Genomic DNA, 23,073 nt, shown 5'->3' with positions numbered 1-23,073 from the left:
ATTGGTAGCTAGTTATTGAATGAATGGAAGAAAATAAATATTATGTATATTTATGGTTTTATGTGAAGAGGATTATTTTGCATGTGGCTCGTTGTACTTGTTTTTAGTACCCAGAAGTAGAGACATGGCAAATCTAACATGGCCCCAAAGACTTCTTAGGTATGTTTTCATATTTATTTCTTTCTCATTCTTCCCAATGTCAGGTGGTCAAGCTGAAGTTCCAGGTGATACCTTTGACCCTTCACTTACCCTTATGACTTGAATTCTCTTCAAAAGCAAGCCCTGCTGATTTTACCCCCAAGATGTCCATAAAGCCACTCATATGTAAGCCAGGATCTCCCACAAGGACCATACAGCAACCACAGGGACCTTGGAAAATGCCCGAGGTTATGTCATGACCGTACTCACAAACTCTTTGTTAGGATGGCTAGCATGAGGTTCATTAATAATACAGCTATATACAGAGAAAAGAATCATCACTAGGCATATCACCATTTGGGAAAAGCTATTCTTTTATTGTTTTGTAAAGAACTGTCCCAAGTAAACAGTTCTCAAACTTTTTGGTTCCAGCATCTTCTTATACTATTGAAAATTACTAAGGATCCCCAAAGCTTTTGTCCATGTGGATAACATTTTGAGCATTTACCAGATTAATTAAAATTGAAAAACATTTTTAAAAGCTTTATTAGTTTAATTACACGTAACAATCTAAGCCAAGTACATGTAAGTACATATAAGTGATATATATTTTGTTATGTACAAGCATATCTTGAATACACTGTGGATTTGGTTCTAGACCACCACAGTAAAGTGAATATCGCTAAATTAATATCACAAATATCAATAAAGTCAGTCAAATTTTTTTTGGTTTCCCAGTGCATATAAATGTTATGTTACACTGTAGTCTATTAAGTGTGCAATAGCATTATGTCTATTAAGTGTGCAATAGCATTATGTAGTCTATTAAGTGTGCAATAGCATTATGTCTAAAAAAAGTCCATAACTTAATTAAAAATATTGCTAAAAACTGCTAACCATCATGTGAGCTTTCAGTGAGTCACAATTACTGATCGCAGTTCACCACAACAAATATAATAATAATGAAAAAGTTTTCAGTATGGTGGGAATTGCCAAAATGTGACACAGAGACACAAAGTGAACAAATGCTATTAGAAAAGTGGCACAGGTAGACTTGCTCATACAGGATTGCCACAACCCCTCAATCTGTAAAACAAAACAAAATGAAACGAAACAATATAATCTTAAAAGTGCAATAAAATAAGACTACAGTCAAAAATTAGGAAAAAAATTCATGATGCATTGCATTGTTTTTAACATTTGTGCAAATCTTTTCAATGTCTGGCTTAATGCAAAACGGTTGGATGTGCACAAGGTCTTCTGCATTGAGTTTGTCGCAATATGCTGCTTTGGTTGAAATGTCTAAAAAAAACTGCCTTCACAGAGATTTAAAGTTGGAAGCATACAGGAGCCCTTTGTACATGAAAGATGTGCATATAGGTGTAAGACCTGGTTTCAGAGAGCAGAGGGGAGGGGCTATTAGGGGGCAGAACAGGGTCAGTCACATAAATATTCCCCTGCTTGGTAAACTAAAAGATATGACTGTAGGGACACTAAAAGTTTAAGACCAAAGCCTCCTGTTTCTTGCTTTTCCCTCAACAAAACTTGCAGAGCTTTCTTTAGAGCTTTTCTTTCTTTAAAAAATTATCTATTCATGAGAGACACAGAGAGGCAGAGACATAGGCAGAGGGAGAAGCAAGCTCCCTGCAAGAAGCCTGATGCAGAACTCCATCCGAGGACCCCTGAAGACAGGCCCTCAACCACTGAGCCACCCATGCCCTCTTGCAGAGATTTCTCATAAGAGGCTTTAAAAATGGACTTGAACTTAAAAATGGATTGGGAGTCTCCTTGTATGAGGACTGTGGAAGATGCACCCTGTGATGACTTTTGCATAATCTCTTCATCTAGAATTTAGGAAGAACCTATGATTTGCTTCCAGTAGATGCATATGGCAAAAGTGATGGCATGTCTCTCCTTGATTAGGTTACATTAAATGGAAAACGTGGCCAGATGTGACTCCCATGATTATATTACGTGATATGAGATTCCCTCCTGACAAGGTCTTACAATTTACAGTACAGAGGGCATTATGCTAAGTGAAATAAGTCAGAGAAAGACGAACACTATATGATTTCACATGTACATGGAATCTAAAGAAAAACAAAACAAAAGCCAAGAAACAAATAAAAAAACAATACAAATGAAAAAAAGAACAAAAAAGCAGAAACAGACCCATAAATACAAAGAACAAACTGGTGGTTGCCGGGAGGTGAGGTTGGGGCTGGAGGCAAAATGGGCAAAGGGAAGGGGGAGGTATAGGCTTCCAGTTATGGGGATGAAAAGTATAGCATAGAGAATATAATAGGTTATTTAAAAGCCTTGTAGGGGACAGATGGAAGTTACCTTTGCGGTGAGCATGGCATAATTGCTAAGTCACTACACTGTACTGCTGAAACCAGTATAACATTATGTATAAACTATACTTCAATTTAAAATAATAATTTTTTTTAAAGTCTGTTAGCAAACTGGAAAAAGAGGTCCCTCTGCTGGTCAGGAAGAAGGAAAAGCAAACAGGATGCTGTGAGTCATGTCCAGGAACTAGGAGTGAGGGACTTAAAACCCAGGGCTTCAGTCACACACCAGCAAGGCAATGAACTCTGTCAATTAACTTGGAAGCAGATTCTCAGTTGAGCTCCTGGAATAGAACACAGCCACCATACTTTGATTTTAGCTTGGGGAGACCCTGAACAGAGGACCCAGCTAAGCTGATTCAGGGAAAGTGGAGTAATAAATGGGTGTTGCTTCAAGCCACTATGATGTGTGGTAATTTCTGGTCTTCTGGGGGAGGGGCCTGTTATGCTGATTTTCAGGTGTTAGCACTTGGGGGAGCTGCTCTGCCCCTGCCTGGTGCAGGGCTCAGTGGGGTTTGTTCACCCGGTGAGGCCCCAGAAGGAACAACCCCAGTGGTGGGGCCAGCTCTGGAGCCCTGGATTCAGCTCCCGCAGGAACTACAGAGCTCTCCGTCTGCAGGGCCTGGAGACTCCAGGGTGGGGCCGCTGATCTGCTCAGCTTGGGGCCTTGCGGTCCTGGGCCTTCCTGGCCTCTGCCTGTCCCAGGGGGAGGCCGGATCCTGGGCTGTGTCCCGGCGCCCTGTGCTCCGGGGCCTGCGCCATTGGATTCATGCTCCGGTCCCGCAGCCCCCTCCGCGGAGCCCCCCGAGCCCCTCCGAGCTGCTCCCGCCCCGCAGCCCCCTCCGCGGAGCCGCCGCCCGAGCCCCTCCGAGCTGCTCCGGGTCCCGCCGTGCGCGCTGCAGCCCTTAGGGAGCTCAGCGCACTCTCCTGGCGCGCAGGTGCCTGTTACTGTCCCAGGGAGCTCGAGGGCATCCCCGCCCTCCTGGGTCCTGCTCCAACTCCCTGCGAGGCCTTTCCGCCTGGGAAGGTTGGTGCAGCTCCTGCTTCTCCGGGACGGGGCTCTCCTGTCCTGGGGACACTCGCCCCGGCCTCAGCCCGGCTCCTCTTGGGACCCCTCCCCCTTGGATGCCTTTTGTTTCTTTATTTCTTTTTCCCCGTCTTCCTACCTTGATAGAAGCACGAACTCTTCTCACTGTAGCATTCCAGCTGGTCTCTCTTTAAATCTCATGCCGAATTCATAGATTTTCAGGATGATTTGAAGGTTATCTAGGTAATTTGGTGGGGACAGGTGACTTGGAGACTCTACTCTTCCGCCATCTTGCCCCTCCTCCCCTGATGTGTGGTAATTTCTTACACAGCAGTGGAAAACTGGATAATAATACCGGATCACGGGGCCACTTTGGTCCAACCCACCTAGAGTCAGGTAGAATGGAGATCTGTGTTGCTGAGTGCAGGAGTACATGAACCCACGCTGAGGTGTAGAGAGATGTCTTCAGATGACATGGACCCTGAACTGTCTTAGTCCAATGAGAACCCTTGTTCTTCCTCAGGTCTTGCCACTGAAGAGGGAGAGAGTCTGCATCCCAAGGCCAGAGAGGAAGAAGGGAGTTTTATTTTCAGTTTTGCAAGGCTATATCCCCTGGGAGACTGTTTCTCTTTACCACAGCATCATAAGGAGCAACAGGAGTGGTAGGGGGTCCCACTCCCAAAGCACCTATATCCCTGGGGTGATGAGCAGAAGGGACAGGAGAAACCACAGCCTGACTGCCCAGTTGGCGTGAAGCTCTGAAAACATGAAGCGCTTAATGCAGGTTTTAATCTTAGTTCTCAATGGGCTCTGGCTGTCCCTGGACAATCAGTAATAATCAGCCTTGTCCTCAGGGTGCAGTCCAAAAATGGACTGGAGGCTGTGTTGCCAGACTCAGAGCCTGAGGACAGAGCTGGAAGCCCTGAAGGCAAAGAACTCACAGCATCTATCTGGAGTGTGGGGGCCTTTCCAGACATTGCTGGTGCCAGAGGTAGGGTTATAAGTTCCAGTGTGGCTGCTGCTTCCATTGCAAGAGATGTGACAGTTTGTCTCAAAGTCCCAGACACAAAGGGAGGTTGGGTCAAGGCAGACTGAGCCCAGGACCCACAGAGGAAGGAGAAATGCAGAGAGGGTAATCCAGATGAACCTGGGGAGAGGGACAGAAGGGCCAGTCTAGGCACCCACATGACCTCTTCCTTGGGAACACTCACTTGTGCCGTAAGTGAGAAGGGGAAGGGAAGTGGACCCAAGGCCAAGGTGAAGACATCTCAGAGCTCTGTCTCCTGAGACCCCAACCCTTGGACAGGACACTCAAGGCTCTCTTATCCCCTCTGCATGTTTTGAGATGCAAGAGGGGTCTCCATGCAAATTTGCTCCTGAGCTCTGATAATTCTTAATTCCTCCTTTGCTCCAAACGCTGAAGCTTAGCATCCAAGTGAGCATGCAGATGCTCTGCTGCAGGCTGGAAAGGTGGTGGTGGGGATCGAATCCTTTTCCTAAGAAGTTACTTTAAGGCTGGATCTGTAGGACCTAGAACTGCAGAAGTACCACCCTCAGTTGTCAGCAAGAATTTGGCCTTCTAGTGAGCTTCCATCCCCACACAGCTAGTCTTTCTCCCACCCTGGGGGAAGGTTCTCCTGCCCTGAGTCAGCCCAGTCTCTGCCAGAAGCCTGAGTCTGGGATGAAAGGATGCTGCCCATGGTCTGAAGGCTCCAGCTGTTCCCTCTGAGCTCATTCATAGCTACCCCAAAAGAGTTTTCAAAAATGGTGGTTCCCCCAAATCAGGACACACAGTCTAGGGAATGTACACCAGCCATCCAGAATTCTCCTGAAGACCTTCCCCATCAGCCTAATCTTGCAGCAGATTGAGGGGTCCATGAGGCTACTTCAGGGATGTGTTATTAAATCAGGAGCCTACTGTGCTCTGGGCAGGATGGGAGCACAACCTAGAGAAATCCCATGGAGGAGCCCCACACCATGACTTCAGAGCCCCCAACTCTTAGACCAGTGGCTTGTCCATCCCAGCCTCAGTGTCTTCAACTGAAGAAAATTAAGAAAGCATTAAAGTTCACAGCATCCTTGCATGGATCTGGCTGCAAAATCAAAAGGCCAATGTTTCCATTAATTGATAAGTGCTGGGCAGCCCCGGGGTGGGGGGTGGGGTGGGGGGTGCTCAGCGGTTTAGCGCCACCTTCAGCCCAGGACGTGATCCTGGAGACCCCGGATGGAGTCCCATGTCAGGCCTGCTGCATGGAGCCTGCTTCTCCCTCTGCCTGTGTCTCTGCCTCTCTCTCTCCCTCTGTGTCTCATGAATAAATAAATCTTTTAAAAAAATAAATAATTGGTAAGTGCTCTATGACTTTCATCCCCAGCACAATTAGGTGGAGAGTCCAGATTCTTTCCTTTTCAGGTTTACTTTAGGAGATCATAGAAGAAAATATTTTCCTCTGTCTCATTTCCCACAAGTCAGCCTAGACTCAGCCTCCCTCAGCTCCAGACACATAGTGGAACAGGCTCCTTCAAATGCATTCCCCTCCCTGTCTTCCCACAGCAAAGGTTTTAAAAGTTTCCATTGTGATCATTATAATTCAGTGCAGGGTGAGTTTTGTTTTTTGTTTTTTGTTTTTTTTTTTTTCATTTTCTAAAATGAAAATAGCTCTATTTTCATCACTGGCCAAGGAAAACAATATTATAGAAAAAGTTCAAGTAAATATAGAAAGAAATTTTAATATAACCAATGGTATTTAGTGACCATCTTCTGGACATCTTGGCCTGCCTATTATGTATATCTCAGAAGGTAGAGCTCATGTACCTCTCCCTCCCTCCCTGGAATATGGTAAACATTTGTAAGGATCATTTGAAGCAATGGGTGAATAATGGTATATATTAAATATTCACATTTAATTTTATGTGAAGGAATTGCATTATATAATCAATCGTGTGACCTGCATTTTGCTTTCAAATATGACAGATACCATCTTTTTAGTGTATCAGTTGCAGTCAGCATGAACTTGGAATGGAGCCCCAAGTCAGGCTCCCTGCTCAGAGGGGAGACTGCTTCTCCCTCTCCAGCTCTGCCACTCTTTCTGCTTGTGTTCTCTCTCTTTCTTTCAAACAAATAAATAAAATATTAAAAAAAAAAAAAAAAAAAAAAAACAGGATCCTCTCAACCTCCCAAGGCCTCAGATAGGGATCCTGAGCAACCAGGGAAGAGCCTGCTGGCCTTTGTAACTTTCCATGTCAGCCTCTTTGTTTTCCTCAAAGAGTTAGTTACAACTTGCTGCACTTTAAAACAATAGCTTCTTGTTTGGGTGATTTATTTATTTATTTACCTATTTATTTATTTGTTTTTTTGTTTTCACCCTAAACCTTATGAGCCAGAGACTGAGTATATCTGCGTGTGGGCTGCATCCGCACCACTCAAGGACAAATATTTGTTGAATGAATCCAGAAGGCCAGAGGCAAGGAGAGCATGAGTGTTTCCAAGTCCAAGCTGAAATCTGTTCTGGGTGATGATCCTAGGTGGATGGGAGATCAACGCAGTGGCCTCATTAGTATGTACCTATGTATTCATACATTGTTTTGTCTGGGTAGCTGGAGTGGCTAGGGCATGGGGATATCTGGGGGAATGGCAAGGCAGACCCAGGAAACTACTTGGCCTTCACTGCCTGGTTACTCTCAGCCACCACGACCTTCCCTATGGCCTGTGGTAACTGATTTAGGACCACATGCATGACAAGGCCCGCTCCCCCTCCTGCCCCCCCCTCAGAAAAACAGTCTCAGATTTTGAGGAGGGGGAATATAGTCCCTCAGGCCAGCTTCACAGAGGCATGGGGACTCCTGGTTGCACTTCTTCTTTTTTATTTTTTTTTTAATTGAACTTGGGCCCCACTGGCAATGCTAGGCACTACAGCCAACCTCGGCTTTGCCCTTACCCCCCCCCCCGCCCCCGCCTTCTCTTCACACCTCATCCATCTGGGTGCTGCCATCTCTCCAGAAGCCCGACTCTTCTACCCACAAACGGACTGGCAGGAAGCGCCCAAACTGGACACAGTCCTTGCAAACATTCTGGCTTCCAGATCCCAGTGCCCCCTAGTGGCCCCAGACACAAAATTCCAAGGGTGAAGGGGCCCTGACTCCCAGAGAAGCATAGCACCGGGCCACGGTGGGTGCCTGCTTCTCCCTCCACCTGTCCTCAGCATCCTTTTTTTTTTTTTTTTTTTTAATTTTTATTTATTTATGATAGGCACACAGAGAGAGAGAGGAGAGAGGCAGAGACACAGGCAGAGGGAGAAGCAGGCTCCACGCACCGGGAGCCTGACGTGGGATTCGATCCAGGGTCTCCAGGATCGCGCCCTGGGCCAAAGGCAGGCGCCAAACCGCTGCGCCACCCAGGGATCCCCTGTCCTCAGCATCCTTGACCTGCGCCCTGCTCAACCATCGCCCGCCCGGCCCACGTTTTCAGGCTTCCAATCTGGTCCTGACTTTGTCCAAAGGTATTTGTGGGTGAAGGAGGGGAAGCCCCACGCATTTCGGACTAGTGAAAAGCTGCCTTTATCTGAGGATTGGGGGAAGGGGAGTCGAGCAAATGCAGGAATCTGGCTTCTGAAAAAGCTCTGGAAAACCAAATCCAAGGGGGAAACTGAGGAAAGCACGCTCTGGAAAGAGGAAAATCGAATCAAAAGCCGGCGGAGGGCAGCCCCGGTGGTTCAGCGGTTTAGCGCCGCCTGCAGCCCAGGGCCTGATCCTGGAGACCCTAGATCGAGTCCCACGTCGGGCTCCCTGCATGGAGCCTGCTTCTCCCTGTGCCTGTGTCTCTGCCTCTCTCTCTGTGTCTCTATGAATTAAAAAAAAAAAAAAAAAAAAAAAAAAATCTTAAAAAAAAAAAAGCCGGCGGAGGATCTCCTCTGCCCCAGAGCAGAGGTTACATAAATCGTAAAGTCCAGGAAGTAGGGGGCACCGGACAGGGCAAGGACATCCTTCCTAGACAAGGGAGGTAGGATTGTCCACCACAGGGCTCGGACACCCCACACCCCACAGGCAGAAGCATGGGCCCGAGGGTGGGGATGGGGATTTCCAGGCCTCCTCTCTGTCCTACATCCCTCCCTCATTTCACCCCACCCTATCCCCCACTCCTCACCTCCCTTGCCGCATCCTATCCCCCGTACCTCCAGCTGACCCCACTCGTACCCTCCCCATTCTCCACCTTACGCCAGCTCTCCCAGGACCCCGCCCCCACCCGTGCCCCTCCCCAGCTGCAGCCAGGCGGGCGTGGCCAACAGGCGCGGCCCCGCCCCACCCGAGTCCCCGCCCAGCCTGCGCCCGCAGCCCCCGCTGGCCTCCCCGGGCGACCCCGCTGGCGATGCTAGGCTCTCGTGAGATTTCACCTTGCGGGAGAGAGGAGCCGGGATTGGTGGGCCGCGCGGTTTCCGGCGGGCGAGCGGGGCGGGGCGGCTCGCTGAGGGGGCGGCCTGGCTTTCCCTCGGGGCTGTGTCCGCGGGACCACGTGGCCGGAGCGCGGTCTGCAGAAATCGTAAGTCGCAGCCCGGGCCCCGCGCTCTGTCGCGGCGGTGACCTTGGACTAATCGCCATAAACCGCCCTCCTCCCTCCCGACTCCCACTTCCATTTCCCCCTCGGAAGAGGGAGTTGCCGCGGGTCGGCGAGGAGACCGCGCACCCGGCCAGGCCGCCCGCCCCGGAGCAGTGGCCGCGGTGACGAGTTTCCCGACGTAACAGTCGGTGGAAGTCGGGCGTCGGGCGTCGGGCGTCGGCGTTTATTGTTGGGGCTCCGAGCTGCGCGGTGTGCACTGAAGTGGGGTGGCTGCTGTAGGAATCCGGCCGCCCTGGAGGGGCCGGGTGCGAGTGTGAGGGCGCGTGTGCGCGCGTGCGCGCGTGTGGATGGGGAGGGGGAGGAGGAGGGGCCGCGGAGGGCTCGAGGCCTGTCACGCCACGTGTCCTCCGGTTCAGCCCCAAGTGGCGGTCAGACCCGGAGACCAGAGGCGGTTCCCGCCGACCCGGCAGGCCCGGGTCTCCGGTTTCCCGGTTCCTCAGCGGCGTTCGCGGGGGTCTGCTGAATCCACGTGCGGACGCGCGGCCGCTCCCGGTTCCCGGGGCATTTGGGTTCTCGCTCTCAGACGGGGGTGCACGCAGGTGACCGGCAGGATAGCCGACCAGGGAAACCGAGTGTCGGAGGCTCTGAGGCCGGTCAGAGCTGCACCGGAGTGAGCGGAAGACGTCCTCGGGTAAGCGGGCCCCTGAGCCGCCTCAGGTGTGTGGAGAGACCTCGCCGCTGCGGTGGTTCTTGTTACCGAGGAGCTGGACGCACACTGCTTCCCGAGGCTGCCTGAGGGCGGGCGGAGATGCAGGAGCAGGCTCCGTACTTTCTGGTCGTTTCCCCAGTGGACCATTTGTCCTTTTTCTTTTTTTTCTTTTCTTTTCTTTTTTTCTTTTTTTTTTTTTTTAAATTTATTTACTTGAGAATGAGAGCAGAGAGGGGAAAAGAGGGACAGAGGGAGAAGCAGACTGACTCCCCACTGCACAGGGAGCGTGATTCAGGGCTTGATCCCAGAACCCCGAGATCATGACCAGAGCCAGAGGCAGATGCATAACTGACTGAGCCACCCAGGTGCCTCTGTCCTGTTGCTTTTTTTTTTTTTTTAAGATTTTATTTATTTATTTATTTATTATTTATTTATTTATTCATTCATTCATTCATTCATTCATTCATTCATGAGACACAGGCAGAGGGAGAAGTAGACTCCACACAGGGAGCCCGACGCAGAACTCGATCCCAGGTCTCCAGGATCAGACCCTGGGCTGAAGGCAGGCACTAAACCCCTGAGCCACTGGGGCTCCCCCTGTCCTGTTGCTTTTATACAAGAAGCAACTCTAGTGTGTTGGGCAATGCAGCCCCAAAGCCATAGTTATGTTCAGAAACTCTGCTTGGGGTGAAGGAGCCAGGCTGGCTGTAGACCCCAGACACTTGACTCCTATTTGAGGTCAAGCAGGGACGGAGTGAGGGAGCCCTGGAAAGGTTTGGTCACTTCCCTGTGAGCTTGGTCCCTCGGAGGTAAGGGACATGCCTTGAAAGAACCCAGCTAGTCCTCTGGCTAAACCCCACGGAGTTCAGGGAGGCTGTGTGGCCCAACCTGGAACCGGAGAATGGACGCAGCCCCAGGACAACCTTATGCTCTGCGTGTGTCAGGCAGCACACCGGTATTCTTGACACCAGGACATCTGGCTCTAACCTCCAGAATTACTTGCCTCCAGAGCAGGAAATATTCCACAGCCACAAACACTGAACGTGTCCATGTCAGGACAGTCTGGGCCCAGGACCCTCAGAGGAAAAGAACATGCAAAGAGGAAAGCCACAGCTTCAGAGGAGTTTGGGGCAGAGAGAGAGAAAAAGATCAATCCTTTAGAACTGCTGAGCTGAGGTGCCTCAGACAGTGAGCTCAGACCTTTGCGATGCCTTCCTGGGGTTACTGTACCTCTCCCCAACGCATCTTTCTGGATACCTGGCAGGGCCCACTGACCTCAGCTGAGGACAGACCTGCTGACCCGTGGACTGTGGTGGGTAATGTCTAGGTGGAGCCTCCTGTTCTGACTTGTCCACTGCTGCCACACATAGAAAATGTTCCCATTTTCAGGTGACTTTTCCAGGCACGTTCCCATCATGCTGGTACAAGTGACAGCCACAGAAAGCCCTGGACCAGGGGCCTCATTCCTGTGCCCCCCTCCCATGACCTACTCTGTGACATGGGTGCCAGTGACCCATCATTGTGATTCCGAATCCAGCTTCAAGCTCACATTCCCAATCTCTCAGAGAAGTGTGAAGGGAGAGTATGACTGACAAAACAATGAGGATGTCTCTGAGGAAGTGACTTCTGGCAGACATTTTCACACTAAAGGAACCCTCTCGAAAATATGTCATGACATTGAAAACATGAAGGATAAAATGTTGGAAGCCTGTCCAAACTTAGAAAGCATGACGGTTTGCAGAAAAGCTGCTCACTCTGTACCAACAGTTATATGAGAAGAGTGAAACTACTCTTGATACATCTTTTTTTTTTTTTTACAGAGAAATGGTTTAATTTTCAGTGGTTTAAAATCAACATACTAAATAAATAGTAGTTTTACTCTTTTTTTTTTAAGTTTTATTTATTTATGATAGTCACAGAGAGAGAGAGAGAGAGAGAGGCAGAGACATAGGCAGAGGGAGAAGCAGGCTCCATGCACCAGGAGCCCGACGTGGGATTCGATCCCGGGTCTCCAGGATCACGCCCTGGGCCAAAGGCAAGCACCAAACCGCTGCGCCACCCAGGGATCCCTAGTTTTACTCTTTTATTCATTTCTTAACATGTTTATAGCCAACAGGAATAGAATTCTTCATGGTTGGCAAAAAAAATAAAAACAACAACAACAAAAACGGTTTTTGAATGGCCACAGAAAAACTCTAACTTTGCATGGTTTGTTAAGATGGCTTTGCATAGTTTCATGTTGCATGGCCCAGCTCTACTGTGCAAAGCAGAGTCAACCTGTGATTCATTTATTTTTCAGCTTGCTGCTCTTTTCATTTGCTTACTCAATAGAATGCAAGGTCTCTGGCACTCAGTAAATGTTTTTGAGTAAATTAAGGATGGAGAATAGAAGGTGTGTCTGGATATGGGGAGAAGGGGTCAGCTGGGCTATAGACTTTCCTATGAACATGTCTACCCTGCCTCAGGACCTTCGTCAGCCCTCATCTTAGGGCATAGGTGATTTTTGTCAACAAGTGTGAGGCCATTGTTCCTGGAATCCTGAGGATCATTGCTCCTGCTCCAATGGAACATGCCTGATAGTCTGATGTATCTGGTTTTGCTCTGAGCCTCCACGGCCACCTTATGGCTTAGAGTTAAAGATTTGAGGGTCATTTGGATGACAGGGACACAGTACTAGACCCCATTCTCTCTTTCTTAAGCACAGTAACCAGTCTGACGAGGCTGTGAAAAGTAAGGAGGCTAAAGAGCAAAATCCTAGGAAGTATCCCTCTCCGGGGCTGAATGCCAAGACTGAGGCCCTTTCCTTCTCTCAAAATCTCTGTCACTGTTGCATCCAGGATTAATGCTTGTCACTTTCTCTCCCTTTCTCCAGATTCCGTTGGTCTGATTCAGTGCCCTTGAGCTAGAGGGACACACACACACACACACACACACACACACACACACACACACAGCCCCTGACAACTTACATGCCCCCAGGTGGTCTCAGACACAGGTCTCCACCATTTAAGGGACACAGCTCCGTGGGAGCCAGAAGATCTGGCCTCCTGCTCTACTGTCATTTCCTCCTCTTCCTTCATCCTAGGCCTCGCATTGGATGCTCTGGGCCATTCCCCATTTAGTTCCCTTCCTGCCACCAGCTTGGAGTGAGTCATCTGCTTCCCCCCAACCACCACCACCATGCCTCCAGAAGCACATCCCCAGGAATAACCAACTGAATCTAGAGTGACCTGGACATCAGGAAGGTCCTCATTGATGAGGAAGAAAGAGGGAAAATCTCTTGTTTAGGTATAGATGTTACTGGATCTGAAGTGAAGCCACATCTCAGTACAAGAAGGAGCAGGGAGGGCCAAGAGAGACTACATTTTTAAAAGCACAGAGGGAAAAATATTTCAGGGCAAGAATTAATGTGACACCAGAGGGAAATTTCAGAGACATACTGGTTATGCGTGGAATCTTGTGTTCAAGGGCTGCCTTGAGGGAGCCTGAGGTGAGGCTGCTGCATCAGGACTGGGCTCTTGGCTTCTCCTTAGCCTGGTGCCCTCAAGACCAGCAGAGTTAGGGTCTTTCTCTAGAACTCAGGAAGGATCTTCCTTTGGCATTCCTGGAGCCTTTTGGATCTAGGAAAATAGATGGGCTTATTTTCTTTCTACACTTTATGGCTTGTCATATTCTTTAATATAGTGCTCAGTAGAACTGGGGGAGAATTCCTTGATTTCTGTTGATACTGATGGAAGATGGAAAGGTATTCCCCAGTATCATGGCCACACCCCAGGCTCCAAGAGAGGTGGGTTGACATTCCAGGGACATATTGGGCTGCCACGTTGGCACATGGCGGAAGCACAGAAATGTTCTAAAGGCCCCAATAAGGCAGATGCTCTGGGATCTGAGTTGGAATTCTGTGAATGGAAAAGATGAGCACAGATCACCCCACTCTGATGAGGTCAGAGGCCGCTCTGACCTGTGTAGCAAATGAAGACCATGAGAACAGGTGGCCAGGATGCAACAGAAACATCCTTCAGATTCATGCCTTGGGCTCAGGGAGTTGTCCTGAGCCAGTCCTGATCCTGGGCCGGAGGGACAGCACTTCCTATAGATTCTGCCTCCAACCCCACAGCATGTCCCTTGGTCCAAAGGCTCCACATGGAAATGCACAGAGGAGTCTGCCTTTTTTCACAAGGGAAGAGTGGCTCATACTAAACATTTTTAGATCTGAAGACAGTGGTCACTTCTGCCTCCTTGGATTTCCTAGACACTGGGATCCCATAGACCCTTCGCAAGCTTGGACTTCTGCAGTTTTCCTGTTTCCCCGAGGTCCAGGTGGAGTCTTGTCAGTCTGGTGTCTCTAACATTGAGATTGTCTGACCACTTGGTGTGGGGCACATCCATCCCAACCCCTTGCCTGAGGGTGCTAACAGTTACTCTGCGGGGAGCAGTCTGATTCACCAGGCTAAAAATAAAATTAACAGTGAACTTTAAATTTCCTGTAAAGGTTATTGGAGGTACTGGATGAAAAGTTCCAGAGCAGGATTTCTGTGCCGAGTTAGCGCAGTAATTAGGGACATTTAAGATTACCTTTGTTACTAATCCCCGGTCTCCTGCAGCTGATTGATGATGGTTGTTGCCTGGGGGCTAAAAGGCCCATAGAGCACATTCCAATTCATCCCTATTTGATGCAAAGCCTACTGGTATAGGTAGTAGAAATTTGGAGAAAGCAGCCTCCGTGAAGATACTAAAGTGGAGAACATCCTTCAAAGAATCCCAGTGTCCTCGCCAGTGGTAGAGAAGAATTTGTTTGAGCATCACAATGCAATAGCGTGGAGAATTCTTTGTGAGGACAGGTTCTCTCCCTGTGTGTTCTAAAACGTCAGAACTACCAATATGTGTTCTCTCCCTGTGTGTTCTAAAACGTCAGAACCACCAATATGTGATCCAGCCCAACATGAGAATCATCCCTAAATTTGGCAGATCTTTAAATGTCAAATATAGCTTCACATTTTGTGAGGGAAAAGTGTTGGTGTTTGTGCACTGAGCTTAATACAGAGAGAAAAATTTTTATTTCTGTTCCTAATGGCACTCTCTCAGCAGAATGGGAGTCCTAATGGCACTCTCTCAGCAGAATGGGAGTAACTAAAAATCTTAGGGGCAGGACCAGAGGGGTTTTTTGAAGCTCTATTTATATCAGTTATGTATTTCTTTATATATATTTCTCAACAATTATTCATATATATAAAAATATATATATAAAGCTGTTTTTATTAGTTTTTTAGGATTGAGGAAATAACAGTTGTTAATATATACTTGGGAAGGTGCCTTTGAAGATCACAGTTGGGGCTTAGGCCCCTGGGAAATGCCTAGACCTGATCTGCCTTTGAAAGGGCAGGATATGGAAGAGGATACTTGATCCTAAAGAGGACGTCCTCTGGTGGCAGCTTCTTCATGACAAGGACATATGCATTTAGCTTTCCCTGCCTCTAAGACCCCCAAGAGCCCATGGCTCTAGAATCCTGGATTTGGTTGCCAATACGGTTCTGACCTCTACCTACCCCAGATTCCTATGTTGAATCTTTTCCAGCCAGTTTGCTGAGCTGATCCCAACCTTCTAGGAGGAAATGCCTTTTACCTCCTGGGAAGGAGGGTGGATCTTCTCCCTGTCCTTGGATTTAAAGGATCCATAGGGCAGCCCCGGTGGCACAGGGGTTTAGCGCCGCCTGCAGCCCGGGGCGTGATCCTGGAGACCCGGGATCAAGTCCCACATCAGGCTCCCTGCATGGTGCCTGCTGCTCCCTCAGCCTGTGTCTCTGCCTCTCTCTCTGTGTCTCTATGAATAAATAAATAAAAAATCTTAAAAAAAATAATAAAGGATCCATAGTCTTTGAAGTCCTCAAACAAAATGTATTTTTTCTTGTCTTGGGTATTTCCTTTGGTCCCATTACAAACACCCCGCTCCTCCCTTCTCCTGGCTAACTCCTACTTGTGATTTTGACCTGACCTCCTTCAGGGAAGCCTTGACCCTCAAAATCTGGAACACCGGGGCAGCCCGATTGGCTCAGTGGTTTAGCGCCACTTTCAGCCCAGGGCCTGATCCTGGAGACCCAGGATGGAGTCCCACGTCGGGCTCCCTGCATGGAGCCTGCTTCTCTCCCTGCCTGTGTCTCTGCCTCTCTGTCTCTCTGTCTCTCTCTGTGTGTGTGTCTCATGAATAAATCAATAAAATCTTAAAAAAAAAAAAAAGCCGTTAAAAAAAAATCTAGAGCACCAAGCATCTCTCATAGTCTGTCTATGAATGCACACATGGTTTGCAGTTTTAAGGTACCATAAAGTATAAGTGAATATTTGATATTATGGAATTTATTTTGTTTATTTCTTTTTTTCTTTTGGGATAACACCACTGTCTGCATAAAGCTGTCTTAACACGAACATTTGGGTTATTCTGATGTGGCCAAAACTCCCCCAAGTATACTTCCAGGTTGGTTTTCTTTTCTTTTTTCTGTTTCATTTATGAATGGGGCTTATGATTCAGTCAGTTGTATGGAGAAAGTAAAAAACCCAATCTAGATTAACTGGATGGAAATCCTGAGATAATAGCATTGTGCTTTCAGTTGGAAATTTCAGCTAGGATTTGAAAAGGAAGGTGTGGCTAAAAAGGCCTACCATATTGTTTCTGTGGAGCCAGAGGAGAGACCCAGAAGCTGGAGTATTAGACCCTGCCTGAGGTCTGAGCAGATTGCTCCTGGAACCATGCCCCATTCTGGTGAGGCAGAAGCTCTAAGCTTGGGACACTGCTATCATACTGCCCTCAACCATACAGTATAAATAAATGAGCAGCCTTTGCTTTTGCCTCCAAATGCAGTTTTGCCTTAATCTCAAACATTTTGGTCTCTATTCTGATAATACGCTGTTTTATACATCTACAGTATTTTCTTAACCAGATTTTTTGGAAATGAAAGACCTCTAATTAGTTGTAATTTTTTTATGACATTTTAAATATTTAGTTTGTGCTTGGTAATTATAGTTCATATAATTTATCATTTTGTGATTTTACTAGTTAAAGCTTTTTTAGAAAAATAATAAGCTAAAAGCTTAAAAAATGTTTCATAGGAAAAAAAATATTCTATGGAATATTTTTTAAAGTGGCGGCTGTGTTCTGAATGTGAGTTCTGGGTTCCCATAAATAAAACAGTAATTTTCATATCTGTAGGAGAGACATATAATAAAATCATCTTGGAAATAGTGCATTTATTTTTTTTGTCCCCAACTTCCACATACTATTAAATATGCCACTTTTATGCTTCAATATGTTTTGAATGATGCAGTGGCAGTCATTGTCCAGGTGTCCCTTAAGCTTTCCCATCTGGATGATTTGTTAGAGCTGAGAAAGGGGGTCCTGTGACATTCCCTATTGCTCTATATGTTCAACCCTCGTGTGATAATCAGCAACTTTTCCCTGAAAGGGATGGGGTCAGTTTTCAGGCACTTCAGTACTAACTGTGCAGTGGGGCTGGAATTAATTGCAGCAGTAGCCGGATATGGGATGGGGCTGGTGATCATCTTGCTCCCCCACTGAGGCCTGGTGAGATATGTGTTCTGATACATATATCAGATATCAGATATGATATCTCATATCGTAGGGGCAAAGCTGTGGCTTCGCAGAAAATGGAATGGGGTAAACAGAGGTCTCCCCAACTATTGCCAGAACAGTGACTTTGGCCTTGAGTTGGTTCCTCTCAAAGGTGGAATGCTAATGGGCTTGCTCATACTCAGCCTTGTTCCCTGAATGTTTTGCCAGGATTCCTTCCGGAGCAGATTCATCAGGATGAGCATGCCAGCCCCACCCAGACTCCTGGACCTGGCAGGTCAGAGCCTGCTGAGGGATCAGGCCTCAGCCATCGCTGCTCTGGAGCGGCTGCCCATGGAGCTCTTCCCACCGCTGTTCACAGCGGCCTTCACTGGGAGGCACAGTGAAACCCTGAAGGCAATGGTGCAGGCCTGGCCCTTTGCCTGCCTCCCTCTGGGGGCCCTGATGAAGGAGCAGCAGCCTCACCAGGAGACCTTCCAAGCTGCACTTGCTGGACTTGATGTGCTGCTTGCCCAGGAGGTTCGCCCCAGGTGAGGGTGATCCCATAGACTGGGAGGGCCCTCGGGGTCCAAGCAAGTACAGCTGGGGTCAGGGAAAAGTGCAGGGCCACAGGAAAGGCCAGAGACATCGGTGAGAAAGCTCAGAGCAGCCTTGGGGCCATGGCTGGGCTCCTCTAAGAGAACAGGCTGTGGACATGTATAGCCGATTGACCTGCAGAGGTGACCAAAGGAGTGCCTCGCAGTGGCACTTAAAGGTACTGCAAGTGGGGACCAGGAAGGATCACATTAGCCCAAGGAGCCACTGACGTCCAGGGTATGGAGTAAAAAAGTGAAGGCCAGGTATCTGGGCCTTGCCTAGATTCTGAGACTCACAGTCTTATTCCTGTTGATCTGAAAGCATCTCAGTCTGTACCCCATCTTCCCCACAGGAGGTGGAAACTGCAGGTGCTGGATTTACGCAAGAATGCTCATCAGGACTTCTGGACTGTATGGTCTGGGACCAGGGCCAGTATGTACTCCCTGTTGGACCCAGAGGTGCCTCAGCCCATGAAGAAGAGGCGAAAAGTGGAGGGTTGCAGGCCAGGGCCCAAGCCACCCTTGGCTCCAGTGGAGGTGCTGATAGACCTTTGCCTCAAGGAAAGAACCCCTGACGAGTCCCTCGCCTACCTCATCCAGATAGCCCAGCAGAGGAAGGGTATGATGCACTTGTGCTGTAAGAAGCTGAAGATTTTCGCAATGCCCATGCAGAACATCAAGAAGATCCTGAGAATCATACAGCTGGACTCTATCCAGGATTTGGAAGTGAATTGCACCTGGAAACTGTCCACCCTGGGGAAGTTTGCTCCTCACCTGGGTCAGATGGGCAATCTGCGCAGGCTCCTCCTCTCCCACATCCACATGTCCTCCCATACCACCCTGGCCAAGGAAGAGCAGTGCATCAGCCAGTTCACCGCTCAGTTCCTCAGGCTGCACCACCTCGAGGAACTCTATTTGGACTCTATCTCCTTCCTTGAAAACCGCCTGGACCAGGTACTCAGGTGAGGGATGGTGAGGTTTCTCAGTGGATAAGCATAAGCCCTTTTTTATTTCAGTAAAAGGTGGTGGGCATCTGCTGTGTACCTGCCATCAGCAGTGCCAGAGTGCATGAGTCTCCAGAAGGTCCACACACTGTCCCTGCTCTGTCCCTATGCACGCTGTCATGTAAAATCCCAGATAAAGATTGGAGATATGAACTGGGATAGATATTATTCAAAGGAGCTCCTAGCTAGGAATCTGTATAAGGGGAGCTTGGGCAAATGAGGGTGGCTTTGGGAATTCTTCCTGAGAAAATAATACCTATGTCCTGATGACCAAAAATAACTAAACTTGAGAGCATTGATGAAGGGAAAGCATATCTGATGTGAGGTTTTGGGTCACAAGCTCTTCACTCGGCAGCTTTGTCAACCTGAGCCTCTCCCTCCGAACCTGCTTCTGATTCCCTGTCTGTAAAGGGTTGCTCTGGGTTCCACGTAAGGCAGTAGGGAGGGAAGGAATGCCTAATTCTGAGGATGAGGGGAGCAGGAGTGAAGAATTGTGGGAAGTGACAGCTGGTATGTGGAGGATGCAGTGATCCAGGGTAGGCCCTGCTGGCTGCATGTTGCCAGACCTTACCCAGGTTAGCCCTTCATGCACAGCAAATATCAGCCTCTTCAGAAACCAGTAACAGTGACAGGGGTCATAGAAGTGGCCAGAAGGAAGCGGAGCCGAAAGCATTTCTAGTCTTGTCTCCCAGTACTAAAGGTCACCAGTTCCCTTCCCTGTTAGAGACATCATCGGGCCAGGCTTCCCACTGAGTGCCTCACATTGTTAGATTGATTCATGCTCACAGCACCTCCAAGGGCATGCCGTGCTCCACTTGACAGCAGGGGGGTGTTTGAGGTTCTGTTTACTTGGCCAAGTCACCTAGCAAATGAGTGCTGGAGAAAGGACTCCTTTGAAACTTAGGTTTGAGTGTCTTTTCTCCCCACACGGCATCCTGAGCTTGACTGTCATCGGTAATACCCTGGGTCTCTCTTTCTTCGAGGCCCAGGTCATCCCCACATCCCTCTGTCTACCATCTCCAACCCCCAGAACTAACTACTCTGTCTCTCCCCAGGTGCCTCATGACCCCCTTGGAGACCCTGTCAATAACTAATTGTCTGCTTTCGGAATCTGACTTGACACATCTGTCTCAGCACCTGAACGTCAGTCAGCTGAAGGACCTGGGTCTCAGTGGGGTCAGCCTGACCAATATGAGTCCTGAGCCTCTCCAAGTTCTGATAGAGAGAGCCTCTGCCACCCTCCAGGACCTGGACTTGGACGAGTGTGGGATCATGGACTCCCAGTTCACCGTCATCCTGCCTGCCCTGGGCCACTGCTCCCAGCTCACGACCTTCAGCTTCTGTGGAAACCCCATCTCCATGGATGTCCTGGAGAACCTGCTGCGCCACACCATTGGGCTGCGCAAGCTGAGTCATGTGTTGTATCCGGCCCCCCTGGAGAGTTATGAGGATGTCCGTGGCACCCTCCACCTGGGCAGACTGGCCCACCTGCATGCCAGGCTGAAGCAGATGCTGCAGGAGTTGGGGCGGCCTGGCATGGTCTGGTTCAGTGCCAACCCCTGCCCTCGCTGTGGTGACAGGACCTTCTATGACCCAGAGCCCATTCTGTGCCCCTGTTATATGCCTGCCTAGCTGAATACATGTATCATTGGCTTTACTCTGAGGACTTGGACACTGAAGCCTAGGCATACGTCTATGTTACAAGAGCACAGAAGCCACAGTTTGAGAAATTCTTCCTGATGTGAGCAGAAAAAGGAAAGGTGATTCAGAGGGGGGGGATGTTGACTTGGGAGTTCATAGGATCTTTGGGGAGATGCATCTTATAGTGTTAGAATTATGAATCTGAATTTCTAGAGGGAGATTCAAGTTTGGGAGGTAGATGTAGGAGTTATCCCTGCATAGATGGTTGTAAAAACATGGTCAGAAATAAAGAGAACCTCAGTGTCAACTGTCTGGTATCCTCTCTGCTACATGAAGTGTATTCTCCAGTTTAAACCTCAGGAACCTGCAGTTTCTGATTAAACAAGAAATTACAGCATTCGTGATGCTCAGACACTAAGCTGGGTGAGGTTCAGCTCCAGGAGTTCATGGCACTGTTTATCATTCCTCCCTTTGGCTCTAGTCTCTGGTGCACCTATTTTTTTTTTTAAGTTTTTTTTTTTAAAGATTTTATTTATTTATTCATAGAGACAGAGAGAGAGAGAGGCAGAGACACAGGCAGAGGGAGAAGCAGGCGTCATACAGAGCCTGACATGGGACTCAATCCAGGGTCTCCAGGATCACGCCCTGGGCTGCAGGCAGTGCTAAACCTCTGCGCCACTGAGGTTGCCCTCTGGTGCACCTGTTACCTCCTCACTTAATCTCTGGCTGTTTAAAAGACTCCTAACTCTGGGAAACGAACTAGGGGTGGTGGAAGGGGAGGAGAGTGGGGGGTGGGGGTGAATGGGTGATAGGCACTGAGGGGAACACTTGATGGGATGAGCACTGGGTGTTATTCTGTATGTTGGTAAATTGAACACCAATAAAAAATTTATTTATTAAAAAAATAAAAAAAAATAAACAGCACACACAAAGTGCATCCTCAGGCCTGGAACATACTAAGGGACCAATAGCACCACTGGAGGAAAAGTACTTTGGAGGGGCCTTGGCTGCTAACTCTACCAATACTCTGGACTTGAGTGCTCCTCCCCCATGGATCCAGTCTCCATCCCTGACCTCTGGCTGTACCAAGGTAGGGCTTTCCTGTGCATAAGTCAGGTCCCCAGTACTGGATGGGATGTCTGCCCTGCAGATGATCTGGAGCCTGTAGGCCTTACCAGCCTGTGCCTGTCTTCCCACCAGTTCCAGCCCTTTCTTGACTTCAACTAGTTGTGGTCAGTAAAATTATCTACATTCCTTTTAGCAAGATACTAAGATCATGTAGACCTATGACATTGGTTTAGTGTTTGTTTCCTACATTAGAAATAGTACCTCTTTTTGTGGGAACTAGGTCATGTCAATGTGAGATTGCCTTTCTCTCCAGAAAATCTGCCTTCCTCCCTGTCAAAGGTGGTAGGCCGACTGAGCAAGGAAGATGCTGAGGATTGGGGACCTAAGAATGAATAAACCTTTATGATGTCCTGGGGACCACTTGGGTGGAAGCAAGTAAATGTCAGACTGGGGAGCTGGGGCTGTGGAGGAGCCACCCTATGAGACAAAGCATCCAAATGAGAAGAAGATGTTACACTGTGGGGGTCTAACCCCATGGTCAATGGGCAGTTGGCTGTCCGGTGAACAAGAGGGCTCCCTGTCCCCACAACACTGCCTCCTGGCCCTAGGCTGCCTCACCTCTCTCATTGCATGGTCTCCCAGAGAAAAACCTAGAGAGAAGGCCACACACCGAGGTCCACACACGTCCCATTTCCTGAGTAGAAGCAAGTCAGCCCTGCTTGCTCTCCTTCCACTGGCTCTCGTTTAGTGCTAGCCATTGTGTTTGTGCGCACGCGCACATGTGCACGCAACTGTCCTTGCTGGGTGTCACAGCAACTGGCCCTTCTCCCTTCTCTTCCCATAGGGGTGTTATCCTCTTCTGCCTTCAGCCTTCTGTCCTAAGCCCAGTGAGAAAGAACCAGAAATGGGCCCTTCAGGTTGTGGGACACACTTTACCATTCTGACAAGAGAAAATGCAGAAACCTGTGTAAGTGATGCAATGCCCCCAGAAAGGGGGTCAGGGAAATATCTCATTTCTTCTTGATGTGCACCTTGTCCCAGCATCCCCAACACAGACCCAAGTTACAGGGACTAATGTCCAAAATGGGAACCAGCAGCTCTAAGATTTGAGGAAAAGCGTACAAAATGGACAGGTTCTCTGGGAGGAAGGAGCAAAAGACAAAGCATCACATGATCTCAGCACTGGGTTCCACAATCACAAAATAAGAGACAACACTCCATAATGACATGGTGAGGTTTATGTGTGGGGCTAACATGACAAGCAGCCATCAGAGTGCCCTGCGCCTGGATAACCCCATGCAGGAAAGTGACGATTATAGCTGCCTGATGCAAGGAAAGAAAAAGCAAAAGTCAATACTGCATATTGCTTTTAAAGCAGAGTGTACTGCAGTCAGGACTCTATTTGACCTGGAGACCTCATTTGAGAGAGG

The 23,073-nt window shown here is 48.6% G+C and overlaps 1 protein-coding gene and 2 long non-coding RNA genes across 8 annotated transcripts; 1 reads left to right on the top strand and 2 right to left on the bottom strand.

The window, feature by feature from the left end:
* Positions 1-7,990: 7,990 nt before the first annotated feature.
* Positions 7,991-20,882, top strand: LOC140619633 (melanoma antigen preferentially expressed in tumors-like). 6 transcript variants are annotated; one of them, XM_072803376.1, is made up of 6 exons: positions 8,910-9,049; positions 9,667-9,758; positions 16,182-16,245; positions 17,566-17,885; positions 18,284-18,892; positions 19,990-20,882. In XM_072803376.1, exons 3-6 carry the CDS (start codon positions 16,213-16,215, stop codon positions 20,564-20,566), a joined length of 1,539 nt encoding a protein of 512 aa, XP_072659477.1. In that variant the 5' UTR covers positions 8,910-9,049; positions 9,667-9,758; positions 16,182-16,212; the 3' UTR covers positions 20,567-20,882. The 6 variants fall into 6 exon arrangements, with proteins under 6 accessions (XP_072659479.1, XP_072659477.1, XP_072659482.1 ...); XM_072803381.1 differs by having other exon boundaries at positions 8,920-9,049; positions 9,667-9,784; XM_072803378.1 differs by lacking the exons at positions 8,910-9,049; positions 9,667-9,758 and adding an exon at positions 7,991-8,012.
* On the bottom strand, positions 8,055-9,325 carry LOC140619634 (uncharacterized). The gene is made up of 2 exons (XR_012019500.1): positions 8,904-9,325; positions 8,055-8,353 (listed from the first exon to the last, which is right to left on the bottom strand). It is a non-coding gene; the product is annotated as an uncharacterized lncRNA (long non-coding RNA).
* LOC140619635 (uncharacterized) lies at positions 13,117-14,584 on the bottom strand. The gene is made up of 2 exons (XR_012019501.1): positions 14,352-14,584; positions 13,117-13,396 (listed from the first exon to the last, which is right to left on the bottom strand). It is a non-coding gene; the product is annotated as an uncharacterized lncRNA (long non-coding RNA).
* Positions 20,883-23,073: the final 2,191 nt, after the last annotated feature.

This window comes from Canis lupus, chromosome 27 (assembly GCF_048164855.1).
Source record: "Canis lupus baileyi chromosome 27, mCanLup2.hap1, whole genome shotgun sequence".
In the NCBI taxonomy this organism is placed as follows: domain Eukaryota; kingdom Metazoa; phylum Chordata; class Mammalia; order Carnivora; family Canidae; genus Canis; species Canis lupus.
This window is presented reverse-complemented; position numbering and strand designations above follow the sequence as displayed.

Bases quoted from the DNA above. Each gene is read 5' to 3' on its own strand.
- LOC140619633 (XM_072803378.1), top strand. From the start codon at position 16,213: ATGTGGCCAAAACTCCCCCAAGTATACTTCCAG. The intron at 16,246-17,565 runs GTTGGTTTTCTT...ATGTTTTGCCAG, and splicing joins TCCCCCAAGTATACTTCCAG to GATTCCTTCCGGAGCAGATT. The intron at 17,886-18,283 runs GTGAGGGTGATC...TCTTCCCCACAG, and splicing joins GCCCAGGAGGTTCGCCCCAG to GAGGTGGAAACTGCAGGTGC.